This window comes from Solanum pennellii, chromosome 10 (genome assembly GCF_001406875.1).
Source record: "Solanum pennellii chromosome 10, SPENNV200".
Taxonomy (NCBI): domain Eukaryota; kingdom Viridiplantae; phylum Streptophyta; class Magnoliopsida; order Solanales; family Solanaceae; genus Solanum; species Solanum pennellii.
Window position 1 is genome coordinate 81,559,860 of NC_028646.1, and position 19,644 is coordinate 81,579,503.

Here is a 19,644-nt window from a genome sequence, read left to right on the forward strand (position 1 = left end):
CCATATAACTATACCTTCACGAATGTAGGTAACCTTTTTATGTATGTTGCAGTTGGGATCTAATAGTGGTAAACTGGCATTCATTTACTACTTCGCAATTGTTCAATTGTGCATATCTCAAACTATAGAAGGTCATTCTTTCACTAAAATACAGGACATGGAATGAGTAGCAAATCAGGTCAACTGATCCATGAATTAAACAAAAATCATCATAGTCCAGCTTTTATTTGCCGTTATCTAAGCACCTATCTCTGAATCTTACTAAACTAATCAAAACATGGTTGAGGCAAAAGTTCCGTCATGTAAGTTCAATTGCTTTTAGTACGTCATCATCAAAACAAACTTTTGTATGAACAGCAATGTCAATCTTTAGAAACAATAGCTTAATTGAAATACCTGTGCAGGTTATAAAAAGGGAGGAAGTTCTATTAATGTGCCTATGCATAAGTATACTGTGCTTAAATATATCTCAGACTGTGGCAATGACATGCTTGTGTTGCAGCTAATAATGCAACATTAACTGAACTCGTTTAATCACAATAGACTGACTGATGTTTGATTCCATTCATACTCGGAATAATGCGAGGGGTGAAGAAACAAAGGATATCAACTCACATGTTGTAGAGCAAGAGAGGTTGCAACTTTGTCCATACATGTTTTTGAAGCCATGGCACCAGGACCTTCCATTATAAGAAGGGCAAGAAAGCAACTACAGTTTAGTGATTATTAGTTGGCTTGTACTCCTTTCTTTCAAAAATACCATTCAATACAGACCTGTATAGGGAACCCCTTCTGTCTCTAGTAAAGATTGAAGTGTGCCATCTTCTCCAATGCCTCCATGCACTATCAATGGCCATAGTAACATAATTGTCATCATTACTTTCAGAAATTAAATGATAACATCTAACAAAAGTTGATAGTGTTATAGAATGGAAATAAGCTATTCTTTTCTCATGAGGATGAACACATAGCTGAATTCACATGCCACTTTATTTTATCTACTTACTTCATAGCATATTACTGAAGCAAAAATAAATATGTAAAGGAAGGCACATATTAACACGGTTTTAACAGTTGACGAAAAGTTATAAGCATGTATACATCTACTGACCTGCAATGAAAACAGTCGCCTGAGATTCCTTAGCTAGCTTGACCCACTGCTCTAGGGAAAATTTCTTTGGTAATTCATCTGATATATCAAACCCGTTGAACCATCTGTGATTTCTCAGACCTCTTGTGAGATCATCCATGACCTGGTTCCGCAAGTGAGATGTCAAAGCTGCTCGATTGGGTTCAATTGCTTCTAGACACGCATCAAGGACTTCTTCTGTAGTATGTCTCAGCAAAAGGGAATAGCTGTACGCCAAGGAAAAGGGTTTGACATGCAGTAAGATAATATTCAAAACTAGGAGGATCACAACCTTACATCAAACTATCTCAAATATTTTCCTCCAGGTTATGCTCCAACGAGATTCAGAAATCACAACATGAAGCAATACTTTTATGTCTAATCATGTTTATCCCCTCGTTTGTAGCTCATGGACTAAATCTAACAAGATTCAACGGTGTACACAGGAAGAAGCATCTAAAGAAGATATGTATAATGGAAATTCCCATCAAGTCCATTATGATACATTTCTGAAAAGAGGAAGGAATTTCAGGTGGGCTATCTGGGTGCCGTAAAAGCCCAAAGTAGTACCATAATTTACTGATTTTGGTTGGCTGCAGCAAGAGAGTAATTATTATGGCAGAAATGTAAGAATGAGAAGCATTTGCATAAAGGTAGTGTTTCATGTGTAAATATGCAGCAACAGAAGTGGATGACCTGTTGCTTTGCAAGTAGCAGGACTTTAGTACGTAATGCTAACATAAGAAGGATTTAGCTGGGTAAATTCCAAGAAACTGATGAAATGGCGTCAAGCTAGAAGGAAAAACAGTGACAGGGTCTTCAAGAATCATTCCTCAAGCAACAGTAATGTGGACATTCCTCAAGCAGTGATGTGGATAATTTGGAATGAGAGGATAGAACAGGTTTTGGATGGACACAGGTTTTCTTCTTTCAAAGCGATGAATCGCATTCACCTATCGAAAACTCTTACAAATGAAAATATGAGGCTCTATTTTAGAAGATAAATGTACAAAAAGAAGAGTGTTTAAGAACTGTAGAAGTGCGTTGAAATTTGTACAGGACTATTAAATTGTCATAGAATGAACTTAGTTGGATTCTAATACAGAGAAGTTTATCTGGCAGTTGCGACAAGAAAAGTGAAAAGAATGAGTAAAGTAGGACATAAGATACACAATACTTGTAGTCTACTGCAGTTGCAATGTACTTACGGCAATGTCCATACTGTCTTTAACTTCTCATCTACTTTCTGCGTAGCAGAGTCTGAAACATCAATATAGCTCATTGCAGGGGCAAGCAAGCACGGTGTCACCTCAAGCTGCAGACAGTAAGATTCCAACATCATAACACGAGCAGGATAAATTTGGGTACGTCTGAACAAATATTACAAAATAAACTGCTAAAGAAGTAAGAGAAGATAACATTTGTCGAACAAGAAACCAAGGCGGTTGTACTCTCGTACTATCACAGAAGGCAAGAGATCTTTTCCATCATTTCCTTCTAATTTGACACATCTGGTCATTGATATAATACCATGTAAGAAATGCTGGCAACCAATTTTACATATGGATTTCCTCTGGAAGGAACAGATTAAAGTTCCAGCATAGACAGGTGAAACATTAACAGAATTTTATAGTCAAACTTATGTCACTATCTGCAGAAACATATTGCTGAACTAATAACAAACATGTCATTTCCCGTGCCTGTGTGAAACACAAGCTGTGAACCCAAAAAAAAAAAGACTTGGATAAAAATAAATGAAGTGTCTTAGACACATCTTCTTTGTCAATAACCTCAGGGCTCAGACCAAAATCAAATATTTTAATATGTAATTGATTGAACACTGCTAGAAAACGGCAGGGTTTATCAGAACACCAAACCATTCAATATAAAGAAGGTTTTGAGCTCTGTAATACATAAGACACCAGGGCATGATTTTGAATGTAAACTTCTAGCACTTAGTTTCCCCCAATTCAAAAAATTAAATCAAGATGGGAATGCTTGGAATTTCAGCAGCACTGGAGCAAGAGGGTTGACCTAAATTTAATAAGGAAGCCGTGAATGAGGACTAATTGAAATAATCAACTCCTAATTCATCACTTAAAATAAGATAATTTCCAAAGCTTCTGGTAGTTTCATTTGCCACCATAAGATTAGCCTTTCAGCAATCAATAATACTAGACAAACTGAAGAATCGGTCTCTGAGGCAACATGTGAGGGCTGCTCTAGTTGAAACCCTTCATAATGGTTGGAGACTTAAGTCACCAGAGAGAAAAGTGGGACACCCCACATTTCCCTTCAACAGAGGGGAGAGTGGGGTGGAAGAAAAGATTACCAGACTAAATTATTTACTAACTATGCCTCAATCCCTAACCAGTTGGGGTTGACTATATGAATACTTTACATCCATCCACACTATTCAAACCCATTTCATTCCAATAGACAATGGTTGTTTATATGGATAACCAAAACAAAAATCAAAAAGAAAAAGGAATCTGTCCCTGAGTCACAGTACTTATGTTCAGAATATAAGATTCATTACTCTGGTAGACACGAAAACTTACATCATCAGATGCTCTTAGATTCAGCCAAACATTGGTTCCGCTCATAAGAGATACTTGGCGTTCAGAGGTGTCACCACCAAAGATGACGTACACTTTCTTATGTTGTTTAATAAAATCTTCTGTCACTGGCGAAGATTTTGATCTCTTTCTCGATGGACATGATATGATATTATGTGATAAAAGATCTGGAAACCGCAAGCAAGCATGTTGGATGATGGTCCGGAGAATATTTGAGTGTGAAAATCCAACCTGACACGGAAAGATGCACAAAGTCATCAGATTCAACAAGACTGTGACTAGCTATTTTATAGAATACAACATGTAAAATATCTTTCATTAGAAGTTGTTCTACTGGTAAATATCATGCTACTCAAATTGACTTCATAAATCCATCAATTTTCTTATACAGGGAATGCTATCATTCCCTGCTTTTCTTTTTAAGGATTCTTCAAGTGTTTGAATGTTTGATTGCAGGGAAGGATATGATATCGTTGACAAATCAGAACTTCCATATGTAAGATAGTCGAGATTTGTTCCAGATGAAGCCTAACAGCTACAAATTAGTTTCTTTTTATTCAAACTATGATATACACAATTTCTGTCAAAGGGATTTCTTCTTGAGTTGAGGGAAATTCATGCCAAATGGACTTTCTTCTTTGGGATAGGTTCTGCACCGACACTTACAGCATGGTAACTTTCTTAACTACAAATAAAATGACACCACAAGATTTACATATCGATGGGCGTATACCAAAGCAGACCGGAATTTCACATCGTGTTATTCTGCAATAAACCAATAACCAGCAATAGGAGTACCTTTGATGCTTGCTGAAATAAGAAACTTGTTTGCTCCATTCCACTGATCTGGGGAGAAGAATGTACAATACAGTTCAAGCAAAAATACTGATGAAAAAATACAGGAAGGGTCAGTAAGCTATCTCACCAAGTTAATATCAGTGAATATTACTGTGCCAGAATCAGTCCTTCCAAATTTGTTTCCTGCAGAAGTGGAAGCTTTTGTAGAAGGCGGCAAAACCCAACCATCAATTCTAGCAAAATCACGCAAGCCAAGTCGCTGAAATAGTAATGACGCTCCTTCACGGATCTTTGAGATCACATCCATAGAGAATCTAGGTGGAGTGTGATAAGCAACCTGCAATATTTGCCTGGCTGTTAAGATTAATATAAGCAAGAAGAATTTACAAGTACAGTTTAAGCTTTGAAATTAGGACCAAGATAGAGGCTTAAATCAGAAAAGAATGCCATCAAAAATAAACAAAAGCATAGGACCTCTGTATCATCAATCATTCCATATTTGTCAAAGTAGCACAAAAAATGGCCTTCTTCACTTGGCTACTGGCAAGAGGGGTAATCCTAACACATGAGAGATTCTCTGAGAGAGGATTTCAATTGTGTTTTAGGTGCTATCTGTGTGGATGTAAGGCAGAGACAACAATTCATCTTTCTTTTTTTTGGCACTGTAAGGCGACTTTACAACTATGGAAAATATTTACTGCTCTGAGAGGACTTCTATGGGTTATGACAATAGGTATCACACTAGATCATGTCTCTATTTTTGATGTCTTAGATTCCTTGTGAGATGACAAAGGAATAGGACAACTCTTTATGTGCTCACTTTTGTAAGAAAGGGTGACTCCCAGTTTTGAGGGGAGTCAAGTATACATCAATATACATGTTACCATTCTCAAAAAAGGAATCTAGTAAAATTTGTGTTTATATAGGGCAGAAACAACCTTAACAATGGTAATTTAAATGAATGAACACCATATGAAACATAATTACTTAACTATGCCTTCAATGCCAAGCTATTATCTATCACATCGAGGATGTCATCATTATGCTTACAAATGAAAAAAAAAATTAAAAACATGTCCCTAGAGTTTTATGTGCACATTCCACCAATCAGAAATATTTATAGTACCTGTCGAGTAGGGAGATACTTCCTTCGGTAGTTAAATATTGCATCTTTCTCGCTAACATCAACAGTGCCATGTGATTGAAGCTCCACCTGAACATGGTGGAAAATTAAACATATAGAGCATTAAGAAAGTTGAGAAATTCATCGCTTTAGCTAGTGAGCCCATTTGATTGGAAATCTTGCAAGTGAAACGCAGAAAGAAAATGTTCTCTTTCAACTCTTTCATTAACAATAATAAAACATAAAGATCTTCCTAGTGACCTACAGAATCCTCATTTACAAGAGATCCATAACTGGTGTGACGTGACATGAAGTAAAACATCAACCATGATGACAGTAAATAGCATTGTCACTCCTTGCAGATTTTATTGCCGAACAGCCATTTTAAAAGTGTCGCCAAAAAAGGAAAGGGGTCATTCTTTTTGAAACAAACTAAAAAGTAAATAGGGTCATTCTTTTTGAAACGGAGGGAGTAACATCCTCGATGCTCCAAGAAAACTTAATGAAGTTCAAGTCCTCCAAGTACTAGCATAGCCCCACAAAAGCAAGCTGGAGCAGAATGTCGGTAACTCTGCACTAACACTGCCTAAATGTGACACTAGTAACTGTTCCGCACCATATACATGATGAACCACTATAAGTACTAGAAATTCTCTTTTCTTCACCGGATCAATACTAAATTACCTACTCCTACTCCTACTCCTGCTGGATCCAAGAGGGCCGATGCCCTTTGCACAATTGTAAAGCTCAAAAAGATCGGTATCAGAATTCAAATATATAAGCTCAACAATGGACCACCAAAGAGTACCACTTTTTATATTTTTTTTAAAAAATGAGAAACCGAAGAATGTCACTTTTCTTAATAATAATTGTCACCCTTAAAAAATTGTTGGATTGAAATTTGGCTCTCGATCATACAAATGAAAGATTTTGTGTCAACTTCTGCCTGTAATCAAGAACTATGTGAAAAGGCATGATAAACTTACATATATAGAAATCATTTAAAAGTATCTTCCTATGCAATACTTATATAATAGATTAAACTGGTGCCATAATTTATAGCATTTCAGATATCATTGTCAACAGATAATAGCACTTTAAACTGGAAGCAATGTTAGAAATTCTTAACTTTTGGATTTATTTATCTGATATCTCTGCATTTTTAGCACCCCCAGCACAATGAAAATCTACAGTCATTGTACTCGTACAGTTCAAACCAAGGCACATTATGCTTTCAGTGTTATTTTTGAGAATTATAAACCTCATAATAAACTTAATACCAAAAGAGAACGAAGTATCTATATACCTCTGTTGGCAATAATACAACAGGCTGGCAATTAAAACCAGAACCTACATCAAGGACAATTGCGGTAAACTCACTGCCTCCTTCAAGGAAAATCTCAATAAGGACTTTGTCATCTATCCCCTGCCAAAGTAACGAAAAATGGTTATTGATTGAATATATACCTGAATACAAACTGCAAAAAGGTATATAAAGGACTTAAATTTCCAATATCATATACACTATGAAACAAACACTATTCAAGAGGTGTACTACAACAAGTAAAACTAAAGAAGAATGACGTGGAGAAGAAAACTATTACCTCAGAAATAACTCTGTTAGCTTTTGTCAGAGAATCAGAGACACCATAGGCAACACTAACTCCAATGCTTGATCCTGCCCTTGTTGGCTTTACCTGCAATATTGTGTGGGTCCTAAATGTAAATAATGGATCAAGAGTGCTGCAGAAAACCAAAATGAATGTTCCATTGAATGCTTACCACCACTTTTCCCGACTTAATATCCAGTAGATTTTGCTCAAACCACTTCGACAGTCCAGATTCATCCGTTTCATTTCCCTAAGATCAGGACCAAACCACAGTTAATTTTGAAAAGTCATACAATTCTGCTCCTTGGGTGTAATGAAAATCTAATTTCCAGCATGACAGTTTAAGAAAGCAGCTTTTGTGGTAGGTTACATTGGCTAGAAAACCAACAAGGGAAAGCCCAGGAACAAGACAGAGCGGCAACCAGCCAAGAATAGATGAATAGAGAAGCAAAAGGTACTTCTCTTTTTTGGATAATTAGAGAAGCAAAAGGAACATTTTTCCAGCTTCAACATAATATAAAGATAGAGTATGTAATGATTGTCAAGGGGAGATGGAGACAAGTTGAATCAAGCTGAGCTGTGAATATTCAAGCTCAGCTAGCTCAGGTGAGCAAGCTCAAGCCTGTTCCTAAGAAATATGATATGGAAGTCAAACTTAACAAAGTTCGAAGACGGAAAAACAGAAATAAGAAGAGAAAAACAAATAAACTGGAAGACCATTACTAACAGTAGTAACATATGCCTGGCAAATGGAAACTTCCAAGTAGAAGAAAGCACATGAATAGAGAAAGACAAAGCAAAATCAAAGAAATTTATGGAGCACAAATCACACCTGTATGAGAAAATTAGGTACAGTCACGAAACCTTGTCTGTCAAGCTCCAGGGATGCATCATACTGTTAAGAATTCGGAAGAAAACCAATATCATCTATTAATCAAAGAGCAGTTTGGAGGCATAATGCATTACAGACAGCAGCCTGTTGCAGCAACAAAACGGATATAATCAATGTATTATGTCAACAAGTTGCTGCCCATGTATTTTAGTATAAATTAATATATATATATATATAAAATCAAGTGAAATATCAATATGAAGATCAAAGGTTTCGGAAAAGAATTACAGTTTCAAATTAAGGATTACTAGGGTTGAAAAGTACAATCGAAAATTTTAAAATGAAATAAAAAGTTAATTTCGAGATTAAAGGTTTCTTTTTTCAAACAAATACCATGTCTAGTCTAGGCAATACATATATTCTAGTTTCCTCAACTAGATCAGAAAACAAAAATAAAGTTGATGCAATAGGTATTTTACTTTATCAAATGCCTTTTGACATTGAATGGACCCTGTTCCAACAAATGGAATATTTGATCGTTCCAATAGCTCCTGAAAAATGCATCAAGACACATGTCAAACAGAAGAAAAGGAAGTCGTTCAGAGCTTTCAAACACAGAAGACAATTAGTATGAGTGAAATTTCTTAAGTTTTTTGGTACAAAAAAAAAACCTGAATGCCACCATCTTCACCAAAACGACCATGTATAACAGGAAAAACTATGTCCACCGAAGAAGCAAGGTGTTCTGTGAAGTCAGATAATGACCGGAAGCCTTGGGCAAGGCTGCAAACACAATATGAGAAAATTTTCAACTTCAACAAGCAGGGAAGAATTTACCCTATAATCCCAGATGTTAAGCTGTGAAAACTAACCTCTCAAGTTTGAAATCAAAGTCAGCAGGAGTATTTGAGTATACCTGTAAGTACAATTTAACAAGAATAAAGAGCCAAAACCAAAAAAGACAAAGAAGACGCCTAGTGCCTAGAAGAAGCTGATAAACCATCAATAAGTGAATTGAAATTTAGTCTGAGAACTGGTATTCCAAAATGCATATTGTGCCTAGCCAATGGCCAAGATTCACGTTGCAGAATGAGAAAGCAGAAATTAATATCCTCTGAGGTTTAAACCCAAATTTAAGCTTACGGGTTATGAGCTAGTTCTCGGATTAAATGGTGCATAATTAGACAAGGTTTGGACAACAGACCTGGGCAGTGGATATGGCAAAGGCATGGAGGTTGCTATCAATGTAATAGCAGCTAACATGCAAATCGTCCCCCTGCTCAAGCACTGGAAAGAGTAAATCACAGATTGAAAGACGAATATTCTTCCAGAATACAGATAATACACACGGAATCATTGCATTAGTAAAACACAACAGTCTCTCATTTCTTAGCAACAACCAACAGAAGAAAATGAAGTACTAGATCACATCTTCTAAGGCATAACTTACGGCACCAAATAACACTCAACTTATCAACTAAATCATCCATCTGAAACAAAGTGCAAAACTTGTTCAAAATATGCAAACGGAAAGGCCAAAATAGATGGAAATATAAGCTCTCTACAGAATAGAGAGCCATTGTAAATTTTGGTTCTTCCTACTAGTACAGACCAAGAACTACCAGTGCTTTTCAACTATATAGTAAAGATTATGATCACTTTGTCAAAGAATATAAGCTTTTAGATGATGTGATCACACAATTCAACATGGCATTAGAAAAAGCATAGGTCATCAACTTAAGTCCCGCCGCCACCCTTTATCAAAAAGATTTTTCATGTACTTCATCAAAAAAGAAAACCAAGCCCACGCATGAGGGTCATGATGAAAATAAAATTAACTAAATAATAGTGTGTTCCCTATCAAACAACTGTTCTTTTAGACGAGGTGGTCATACAATTCTAACACGAGTATGCAGAGGTCCCCTTTTGAAGTCCCACAACTACTAATTTTTGAAAAAGAACTTGAATCTGTTTAATCAAGAGAAAGAGAGACAATACATGAAGAGGCATCACACAGAGCACACATAAATAAATGTTTCTCCTCTCTAACAACTTAACTATTTACGAGCTGATCACACACTTCAACACATTTCCTCCATTCGCTTTTACTTGCTATAATTCCTTCACAAAACTACAACTATATAAACTTCAACCAACATATTAAAATGTATTATTTTATCATATTAATATAAAAAAAATTGCAAACTTGTAGTAGTTCTTATAAAGTTTACGTGATCATGAAAAAAGAATCAAGCCCGCACGTAAGAGAACGTAACGAATATCGGTTTTTTCACCTGTATGTTATCGAGCACAGATCGAGCAGAGTTCAATGAAATTCCCCGCTCAGCAGACGGTCCACCACAAATGATTCCCACTCTCAGAACCTTCCTCTCCACGTCATCAATCTCATGATCATCCACCACCTCCTCGGTACAAGAAGCCCTAACTATCCCAAATCTGCAACTCCTTTCACAGCTCAAATTACTGCTACTACTACACTTCACCGGAAAATTTATAGCTCCTTTTAAAGCTGCGGAGGCAGAGAAACAGTAATTTCTATTGCAGCGGAGGTACTTGGAACAACGAGAAATGGAATTGATTAAGATAGAAGAAGCCATTGAAAGAGATTTGGGGGAATCGAAGGTTCTAGTAGTAGTAGAGAGTGAGAGTGAGAGTGTGAAATGAGTATATATATATAGTACTTTTACTAAATATGAAAAAAAAAAAAAAAAGGTGCCAGGACGGCAGTTACATTACAGAGAAAGCTGAATTATGTTACGTCTTTATTTGGGCCGGCCGGTAGGAGCAACATTTTGCACGAATATAGTATAGTGTTGTCACACGTGTCATTGTTTAAAATGCTCTCGAGATATGCGAAATTTAATTGCGTTTAATTTTAAAAATATCTTTTATCGCTAGTAATTTGATGCAAAAATATTTCAATTATAATTTATTTTTAAAATGTTATCAATAGTTTGATACCAGTATATTTCTATAGTTAATAATTTGGTTTAAAGATGCTTAATTATCACTTAATTTGGTTCAAAGATGCTTGATTATTACTTCCTCCGTTTCACTTTTAGTCACGATTTTAATAAAGAGGTATAAAATTTAAAAAATAGACGCATGAAATAATTAAAAGGAGTGTTCGACATCTATTATATATATTTAAAATTTATTTTAATCATATATAAATAATATAATTTTTCGCCGAAGGAGGTTGGGGTGAACCCTCTAAATTGATTTGACACACTCATTAAAAAAATAATTTATTGATATAGGTATTTTACTTAACTGTACTCTATCAAATGATATCTTAGAAAAAGATCTGGAAAATAAGTATTTAATAATGAGATTAAAATATAAAAAAATTATTAATCTTTTCTTGATATGTTAAAAATGGCAATTAAAATAAAAATTTATTTTAGAATTAAATTTACATCTAACAAGTAAAACTGAACTGAATGAGTACTTAATGAGTCAAAAAAGTATTAATGAGTCAAAAAAGTATTCTTTCTCGATAACCCTTTCTTTACTTTCTTATTAAACATAAAAAAAATTTATTTGGTTTAAAGATACTTAATTTGAGTCAAAAATATCCTCATTTTAATAAGGGAGAAGGGTCAAATATGCCCCTAAACTATTTGAAAAGGTTTAGATATACCCTCCGTTTAAAGTTTGGTCCATTTATATCCTCGCCGTCCAACTTTTGGTCTACATATGCCCTTTTGGGCGTTAGTTGGCCAACTCGGAATATCCAACTCATTTTACTTATATTTAAATGCCAAATGGATTTTCCACGTCATTTTTATGTATTATCACTTGACATTTATTCAAGGAAAAATGGTCAAACATGCCCCTAAACTATTCGAAAGGTCTAGATATACCCCCGTTTAAAGTTTGGTCAATTTATACCCTCGCGTCCAAACTTTTGGTCTACATATGCCCTTATGGGTGTTAGTTGGTCAATTCGAAATATCCAACTCATTTTACTTTTTTTTAAATGCCAAATGGATTTTTCACATCATTTTTATATATTATTACTTGACATTTATATTAAAAGAGAAAGGGGTCTTTTATGCCCCTAACTATCCGACCTAATTTTAAAACACATATATGACCCGTCTTTTAAATAATCTTTACAACCCGACCCTTTTTTTTAAATACCCTATATGGGTCGGATTAGGGCATAATTGAACCATTTAAATGGCGAACACTATCGTGCTCTGATTGGAACCGCCGAGGAATCGATGGCACGACAACTAAAGGAAAAGGAAGTCGAGGTTTGAAAAGCGTTTTGACGCAACGCAGAGCTGGAGGCGCAAACCTGGCAGGCAAGGGCTAGAGCAGAGGAATTCACCGCAACAACGTTACAGACACAACTGCAAGCTGCAGCAGGCGATGATGATGTAAATAACAAAATAATTCACACATATATGAGTCGGATTAGGGGCATAATTGAACCATTTAAAAGACAGTCGTATATGTGTTTTAAAATTGGGTCGGATAGTTAGGACATAAGTGACCCCTTTCTCTTTTAATATAAATGTTAAGTGATAATATATATAAATGATGTGAAATCCCAAATTGGCATTTAAAGAAAAGGAAAATGAGTTGGATATTTCGAGTTGACCAACTAACACGCATAAGGGCATATTTAGACCAAAAGTTGGACGCGAGGGTATAAATGGACCAAACTTTAAACGGGGGTATATCTAGACCTTTCGAATAGTTTAGGGTCATATTTGACCCTTTTCCCTTGAATATAAATATCAAGTGATAATACATAAAAATGACATGGAAAATCCATTTGGCATTTAAATAAAAGTAAAATGAGTTGGATATTCCGATTTGGCCAACTAACGCCCAAAAGGGCATATGTAGACCAAAAGTTGGACGGCGAGGGTATAAATGGATCAAACTTTAAACGGAGGGTATATCTAAACCTTTTCAAATAGTTTAGGGGCATATTTGACCCTTTTCCCTTTTAATAAATATGTTATTTATTTTCTTTATAAAGATATATTTTTTTTTAAATTTTTCATTATTTAACATCGAATAAGCGACTTTATATGTAAGGAAATCATATTCGAAATCTATGATTAAAAATGAAGGACATATCATAACAATCCTTGTTAGGTTTTAAGCACATCCTATTCCGATAAAATTATTATTTTAAAAAATAATGTTTTTATTTTTTTTCTTTTAAATCACTTTAATAAATAAATAAATCAATAGAAAGTAATTTTCTCCTTCTTAATTTCATTTTATCAATCATAATAAAATAATTATTTACATTTTTAACTGATTATATGTCTCATGTCTATATTATTCAATAATTTTATTATTAATTTTTATTTAGATAATGATGATAAATAAAATACCCTAGTAAGATAAGTATTTGATGATAAAAAAAACCTAATATATGAGAAAAAGATGTTTAAAAAATAGAAGTTATTTAGAAAAAAAAAGTTTAGGTCAAATTATTGATGATAATATAGTTAAACATTTAATTATCAATATTTTTGTTCGATTTTATATAAATTAAAATATCTTTTTACTTTTTTCATAAAAAAATATCTTTAATTGATATTAAAGACATAAAACAAATTAATACCAAAGAAAAAATATATAAGATATTGTTATAAATATTTTATTTTATGTAGATATCAACTAAGTGCAGTCTCTTCATCTTTTCATTACTATTCTTCATTATATTCCACCTCGTACATGATCTCTATTGTTATGCTACTAATGTTATATCATGACAATCTTTTGTATACCTAAATGATAACTAATAATATTATTAATGTTAATTAAATCCCTTACGGAAATGGACGAAAGAATATTGAATATGATTAAATACGTAGAGAATTAATGATTGATTATGATAAAATTGTTATTTCTAACAATGAATTTAAGTTCTATGCTATCGAAAATATAGAACGATTAAATTAAAATCTTTGCTAGGGCAAGTGAATGGAAGAAGAAAGGATTCCTTAGGTTATTCAAGAATGAGTTATTTTTAACATGCACGACTAATTATTTTTTTATTAATTTTTATTATCATTAATTAATATAATGATACAATTAATTTATTATTGACTTAATTTTAAACCTAGCATAAAATTATATGCTAATACACTTTCTAATCTTTGAAGTCAAATTACTTGTTGTAGATCTCCAACCCAATATGAGTGAAAAATAATTTTTCATTGATAATTCTTCAAATTAATTAGTCAACAATTATTTTTTAAAAAAATAAAATTCAAAATAAATATATTTTAGCCGCTTGACCAAATATGCCGCTTTATATATATAAAAAATATTTAAAAAGAAGAAAAGCAAAAATCCCCAAAACCTTAATTCATCTCAATCTGATTATTGGATATCTAGCTTATCCCGCCGCCGCAATGGGTTCCTCCGGCAACCGTCGTAGCAAAGGGAAGACGGCGTCAAAGTCCGGCAGACGCCTCCGCCGATCTTCCGACGATATTGCATCAGACTCCGATTCAATTTCTCACACCGAGTCGGAATCCGAATCCGACTCATCTCCGCCGAGTAGCCGCCGCCGCCGTTCAAGCAGTAGCAGAAGCAAAAGTCGAGGTCATAGGAGCAGATCGAGAAATCATGATTATGCAGACGAAGAGAGTAGTGACGACGAGCGAAAGAAGAAAAAGAAGAAAATTACTGAAGAAGAAATTGCTTTGTATATGGCTAAAAAAGCACAGAAGAAGGCAGCGAAAGTAGCGAAGAAGTTGAAAACGCAGAATGTTTCTGGTTATTCAAACGATTCAAATCCATTTGGAGATTCGAATCTGAACGAAAATTTTGTCTGGCGGAAAAAAATTGAGCGAGATGTTACTCGAGGTGTACCGCTCGATACTTTCTCGATGAAGGCAGAGAAGCAAAGGCAGAAAGAAAGAATGGCTGAAATTGAAAAGGTGAAGAAAAGGAGAGAAGAAAGAGCAATTGAAAAAGCTCAACGAGAAGAAGAATTACAGATGCTAGCTAGAGAACGGGCCCGGGCTGAGTTCCAGGATTGGGAGAAGAAGGAAGAAGAGTTTCATTTCGATCAGAGCAAAGTCCGAACTGAAATTCGTCTTCGTCAAGGTCGTGTTAAGCCTATTGATGTTCTTATCAAGCAATTAGAACCTTCTGGAGATTTCGATGTGGAAATAGACGAGCCCTATGTGGTGTTCAAGGGTTTGGCTATAAAAGAGATGGAAGAACTTCAGGAGGATATAAAATTGCATATTGATTTGGATAGGGAAACACCACTGCATATACAGTACTGGGAAGCCCTTTTGGTGGTTTGTGACTGGGAATTGGCTGAAGCTAGGAGAAGGGAAGCAATGGACAAAGCACGAGTACGCGGAGAGGAGTTACCACATGAATTGCTGGCAGAAGAGAGGGGTTTGCATTCCAGCATTGAAACAGATGTGAAGTCTTTGTTACAAGGTAAAGGTTATGGTGAATTAGAAGCATTGCAGTCACAAATTGAATCACAAATGCGATCTGGTACTGCTAAAGTAGTAGAATATTGGGAAGCTGTTCTTAAACGGCTTCAGATTTACAAGGCTAAGGCTTGTTTAAGGGAAATCCACGCGAAAATGCTGCGCGAACATCTTGAGCATCTTGAGAAACCGTTGGAGAGCCGTGATGTAGAGGTGGAAGAGACATTGAGGACTGATGAGGAAGACACGGATCATGAGCAAAATGATGTTCGAGCCATTTCTCCAGAACCAATCTTGAGTGAGGTAGTTAAGGAGAAAGAGGAGGTGGAGGAGGAGGAAGAAGAAGAAGAATACGATGAAGAGGCTGGTTCTTATTCGCCTGTCTTAATGCACGGGGATGATATAGAAGAAGCAGTTGATCCTGAAGAGGACAGGGCGATACTCGAGAGGAAACGTATGGCTGTTTTGGAAGAGAGACGTGCCCAAGACAAGATTTTGCCACCGACTCCTGCAGAAGACAACTTTGAGAAGAAGGCTTCTAAAACTATGGGAGCAATGGAGGAAGGGGATGTAGTATTTGGCTCAAATGATGAAATTAATCTTGATTCACAGGTGTACTGGTGGCATGACAAGTATAGGCCAAGGAAGCCTAAGTATTTCAACCGTGTTCATACTGGTTATGAATGGAACAAGTATAATCAAACTCATTATGATCATGACAACCCACCTCCAAAGATTGTGCAGGGATACAAATTCAATATCTTCTATCCTGATCTTGTTGACAAAGCAAGAGCTCCAACTTATGTCATAGAGAAAGATGGAGATAGTGCTGATACTTGCATCATAAAATTCCATGCTGGCCCTCCTTATGAGGACATAGCTTTCCGAATTGTTAACAGAGAATGGGAGTACTCCCATAAAAAGGGATTCAAGTGCATATTCGACCGAGGAATTCTGCATTTGTACTTTAACTTCAAGCGTCACAGATACCGTCGTTGATGGGTTTCCAGAAGCACACCGCTTGTTCCAAAGTTCAGTGCTTTGCTATCCATTTCTCGTTTATGTATTTGTTAGGCCAGCTTGTATGAGATGTTCATTCATGAATGAAGAATTTTGTCAACTTGCTATTAGTTGTGATACAAATCTGGAGTTTTTCTGATTAGCTATGCTAATTGCTGAAATGAAGTCAACTGTTGGCTGACAACCTTTAAAGGTTAGTCTTTTTAGTGTTCCTTGTATCAGTTTGTCCAAGATCCAATTCTACCAATTAGCTTATGTTGTAGAGGCTAGCACTGAATGATTTTTATCTTCTTAGTACTAAGAGGAACACAGGTACCTGATTGGAGGGCTCCTTTTAGTGAACCCCAACATATCTTGTATCCTTTGACCTTTCCTGAGTAAACCACATCATGCCTCCAAAATATGCTGAACTTTTCTTATGATTAGCAATTATTCCAGAAGCCATTGAGAACTCTTGGTAACATTGGTACAGTTTTTGATGTTATGACTAACTGATATGTATGTAGTATTCAAGTTTAGCTTTTAAGTTGAACTGGAGTGAAAATCTTTGTTTAGTGGTTAATCGTTCTAGGCTGCTCCCTCTAACTCACCGCCTTTTGATTGTGAAACAGTGTTTTTCGTAATGTGTTATTTACCCATGTCCTAATTCTTTTGTTAGTTCTTTCCCATGTCTTCTCTGACCAAATGGATGAGTGGTGTTGGCTAACTATAATTTTAATTTTCTTCCTGAATTGATAACAGTAGTTTCTTTCCTGCTTGCTATGATTATAGGTTTTGGGGATCGTAAGTTTCAATTATTTTCATTTGCTTGTATTGGGAGGACTTGTGAAATTTGAGGTTCCCTCGGCTTAATTCTATGTGTAGTGCTTTTCAGCTCATGCTTGCTCTTGAGGGCTGGGATGAAATTCTGACAGGTTGATTTTCTTTATGAAGTTGAATTTGCTATGTTTTACAGAAAGTATGGTTGGACTTGGTCTTGCCCTTTCTGTGAAGTTGATTTTGTTGTTCCATTCTATTTGTGGCTTAAGAAAGCTATGATTTGATTCCCCTCAACATCGAGAACACCCTTCATGATCTAACGTATGTCTTCTTCTCAGTAGAAGTGCATGTCTTCAATTTATTTATCAATGAGATCCACCAGTTGCCCTTCCTCTACCCTTGAAAAAAACTCTTAGGACGACCACCCTTTGATTCCCCAGTTCAGATAGCCTAATTTGTTTCTGCGCAAGATTTATATTCTATGATCACCATGCCCAATTTATCGGTATCCACCTTTTCTATCGTTGTGCTACACCATTAGGGATCTAGATAACCAGGATTGCTATTTGCCTCTTGTTGTGCTCAAAATATGGCTATGATTCTGGTCAATTAGCTTGGGAAGCCCAGAGTCAGAGAGCTTAGTGTTGTACTGTCATTTAAGTTACACAAGTGTGTAGTCTCTAAAAGTTCACATTTTTATTAATTTTGAAATAGGGAAAACAAGGACAATTTGAAACCCAACTTTGAGCAATAATATACTCTCTTTTTTTCTCTCACTATATATGCCTAAACCATCCATTCTTGCTCTATATTTGCTTGAATAAAATGATTAGCCTACTGGCTTCCACCAATTAGTTGAGGTTATGCTGTTTATAGTGTTGCTATTTTGTATTTCCATCCACAGAACTAATTTCAACAATGGCTTTAATTTTCAAAGGTGTGTCTGTAATTTAGACCACTCGATTACTCCTATGCTTATCTTTTCTTTTAGGTAAGACATCACATCTTCCATCGCCATTCTCTGATCTATACTGCCTCCAGCTATCTCATTCTATATATTCGACAAGATTTGATTGAGCATGAAATTCAAGAAAGAACTTATTTTAGCGTGTACCGAAGGTAATATCTGAACTTGTGGTTTAAACTTGATATATAACCTGTCTGTCATTGTGCAGAAGATCAAGCTTACTGAAGCACATGAAGAACGAACTGATTGTTTACAACTCCATTAGGCGAAAACACAGATGAGTTTGTAATGTATGTCCCTTGCTTCTTCTCCATCTTGCTGAAAACTCATCTCAATGTTCCTTCTACAGGGAATAGTTTGTGGAAAAGCACTAGACGTAGAATTATCGAGGGTTTTACCTGAGATTATGAGCCGTAAATATAATTGAGCTAGACATATGAATTACCATGCTGAAATAAGTCTAGTGCTAAGTGGCAATAATATCATTACATTCTGAGTCGCTAAAGTCTTTGCATGGTTTATATACCGTGTTGGTTATAAATAATCATATTATTGCACTAAGATCATGCCCATTATAGGCGGATCCGGAGAAGGGCCAATCACAGAGGGTCTTTTGTTCATAAGCCTTACCTTATAAATAAATTATCTTGTAATTGTGATCATGATTTTCTTGTCAAAGGGTCCATTTTGGTTGTTATTTTCTTCTTTCGTGTTGGAATGTTTTATGTTATATGGAAGAAATTATAGAAATCACTACTTTCTCTTTTGTGGTTAATAATTAATGGGCTATTATATTAGTTGCCATAGAATATGCTAATTTCTAATGTGTCATATTCTAAGATGTTATTGTCCCAATCTCACTATATTTATTTATTTGAAAGAGTCAAACATAAAATAAAAAGTTTGTGGCAAGGAAGAACTGAAACAGAATGGAATTATCAATGTGGGCCTCTTATATAATAAGGAAATATAGGTTACAATTTGAGATTGTTACAAGTTATGCTCAGTTCCCACTGGCTGCTTAGAGATGAGAAAGTCACTTCTATATGTCTTTCCGAATAGATTTAGATTCAAAATTCATTTTCTTATTATGATATTCGAGTCATAATTAATATTGGGCCTCGCATTATGTTACAATTGAGATTAAGAAGGTCTCTCTGATTTTTTTCTTTTTAATTTAGATTACTTACTCTGTTTCAATTTATTTATTTGAGTTTCCGCATAAAATTTAAGAAATTTAATAATAAGATTTTTGAACCTTTTAGTCTTTGATTAAAATATTATTTAATTTTGTAATTTTATATATATCATATGAAAATATTAAACTAAAAAAAAAATATTTTTTGAAAAATGAATTAAAAAGACAAATA

At 35.0% G+C, this 19,644-nt stretch overlaps 2 protein-coding genes across 4 annotated transcripts in view; one reads left to right on the plus strand and one right to left on the minus strand.

The window, feature by feature from the left end:
* Positions 1–10,813, minus strand: part of LOC107032156 — a 15,497-nt gene extending 4,684 nt beyond the window's left edge. The window contains exons 1-17 of the mRNA XM_015233735.2: positions 10,366–10,813; positions 9,276–9,347; positions 8,944–8,987; positions 8,743–8,854; positions 8,551–8,622; positions 8,072–8,134; positions 7,412–7,489; positions 7,234–7,326; positions 6,936–7,055; positions 5,633–5,719; positions 4,634–4,843; positions 4,507–4,554; positions 3,691–3,939; positions 2,338–2,444; positions 1,112–1,356; positions 775–843; positions 616–680 (exon numbers count right to left, since the gene is read on the minus strand). Of these exons, the coding sequence (XP_015089221.1) occupies positions 616–680; positions 775–843; positions 1,112–1,356; positions 2,338–2,444; positions 3,691–3,939; positions 4,507–4,554; positions 4,634–4,843; positions 5,633–5,719; positions 6,936–7,055; positions 7,234–7,326; positions 7,412–7,489; positions 8,072–8,134; positions 8,551–8,622; positions 8,743–8,854; positions 8,944–8,987; positions 9,276–9,347; positions 10,366–10,689 (2,058 nt within the window). The 5' untranslated portion in view covers positions 10,690–10,813. The remainder of the gene's footprint in view (positions 1–615; positions 681–774; positions 844–1,111; positions 1,357–2,337; positions 2,445–3,690; positions 3,940–4,506; positions 4,555–4,633; positions 4,844–5,632; positions 5,720–6,935; positions 7,056–7,233; positions 7,327–7,411; positions 7,490–8,071; positions 8,135–8,550; positions 8,623–8,742; positions 8,855–8,943; positions 8,988–9,275; positions 9,348–10,365) is intronic.
* Positions 10,814–14,404: 3,591 nt separating this feature from the next.
* LOC107002600 (cactin) lies at positions 14,405–18,971 on the plus strand. 3 transcript variants are annotated; one of them, XM_015200677.2, is made up of 2 exons: positions 14,405–17,462; positions 18,483–18,971. In XM_015200677.2, exon 1 carries the CDS (start codon positions 14,485–14,487, stop codon positions 16,525–16,527), a length of 2,043 nt encoding a protein of 680 aa, XP_015056163.1. In that variant the 5' UTR covers positions 14,405–14,484; the 3' UTR covers positions 16,528–17,462; positions 18,483–18,971. The 3 variants fall into 3 exon arrangements, with proteins under 3 accessions (XP_015056163.1, XP_027768222.1, XP_027768223.1); XM_027912421.1 differs by having other exon boundaries at positions 14,405–16,741; positions 17,320–18,971; XM_027912422.1 differs by having other exon boundaries at positions 14,405–16,741.
* Positions 18,972–19,644: the final 673 nt, after the last annotated feature.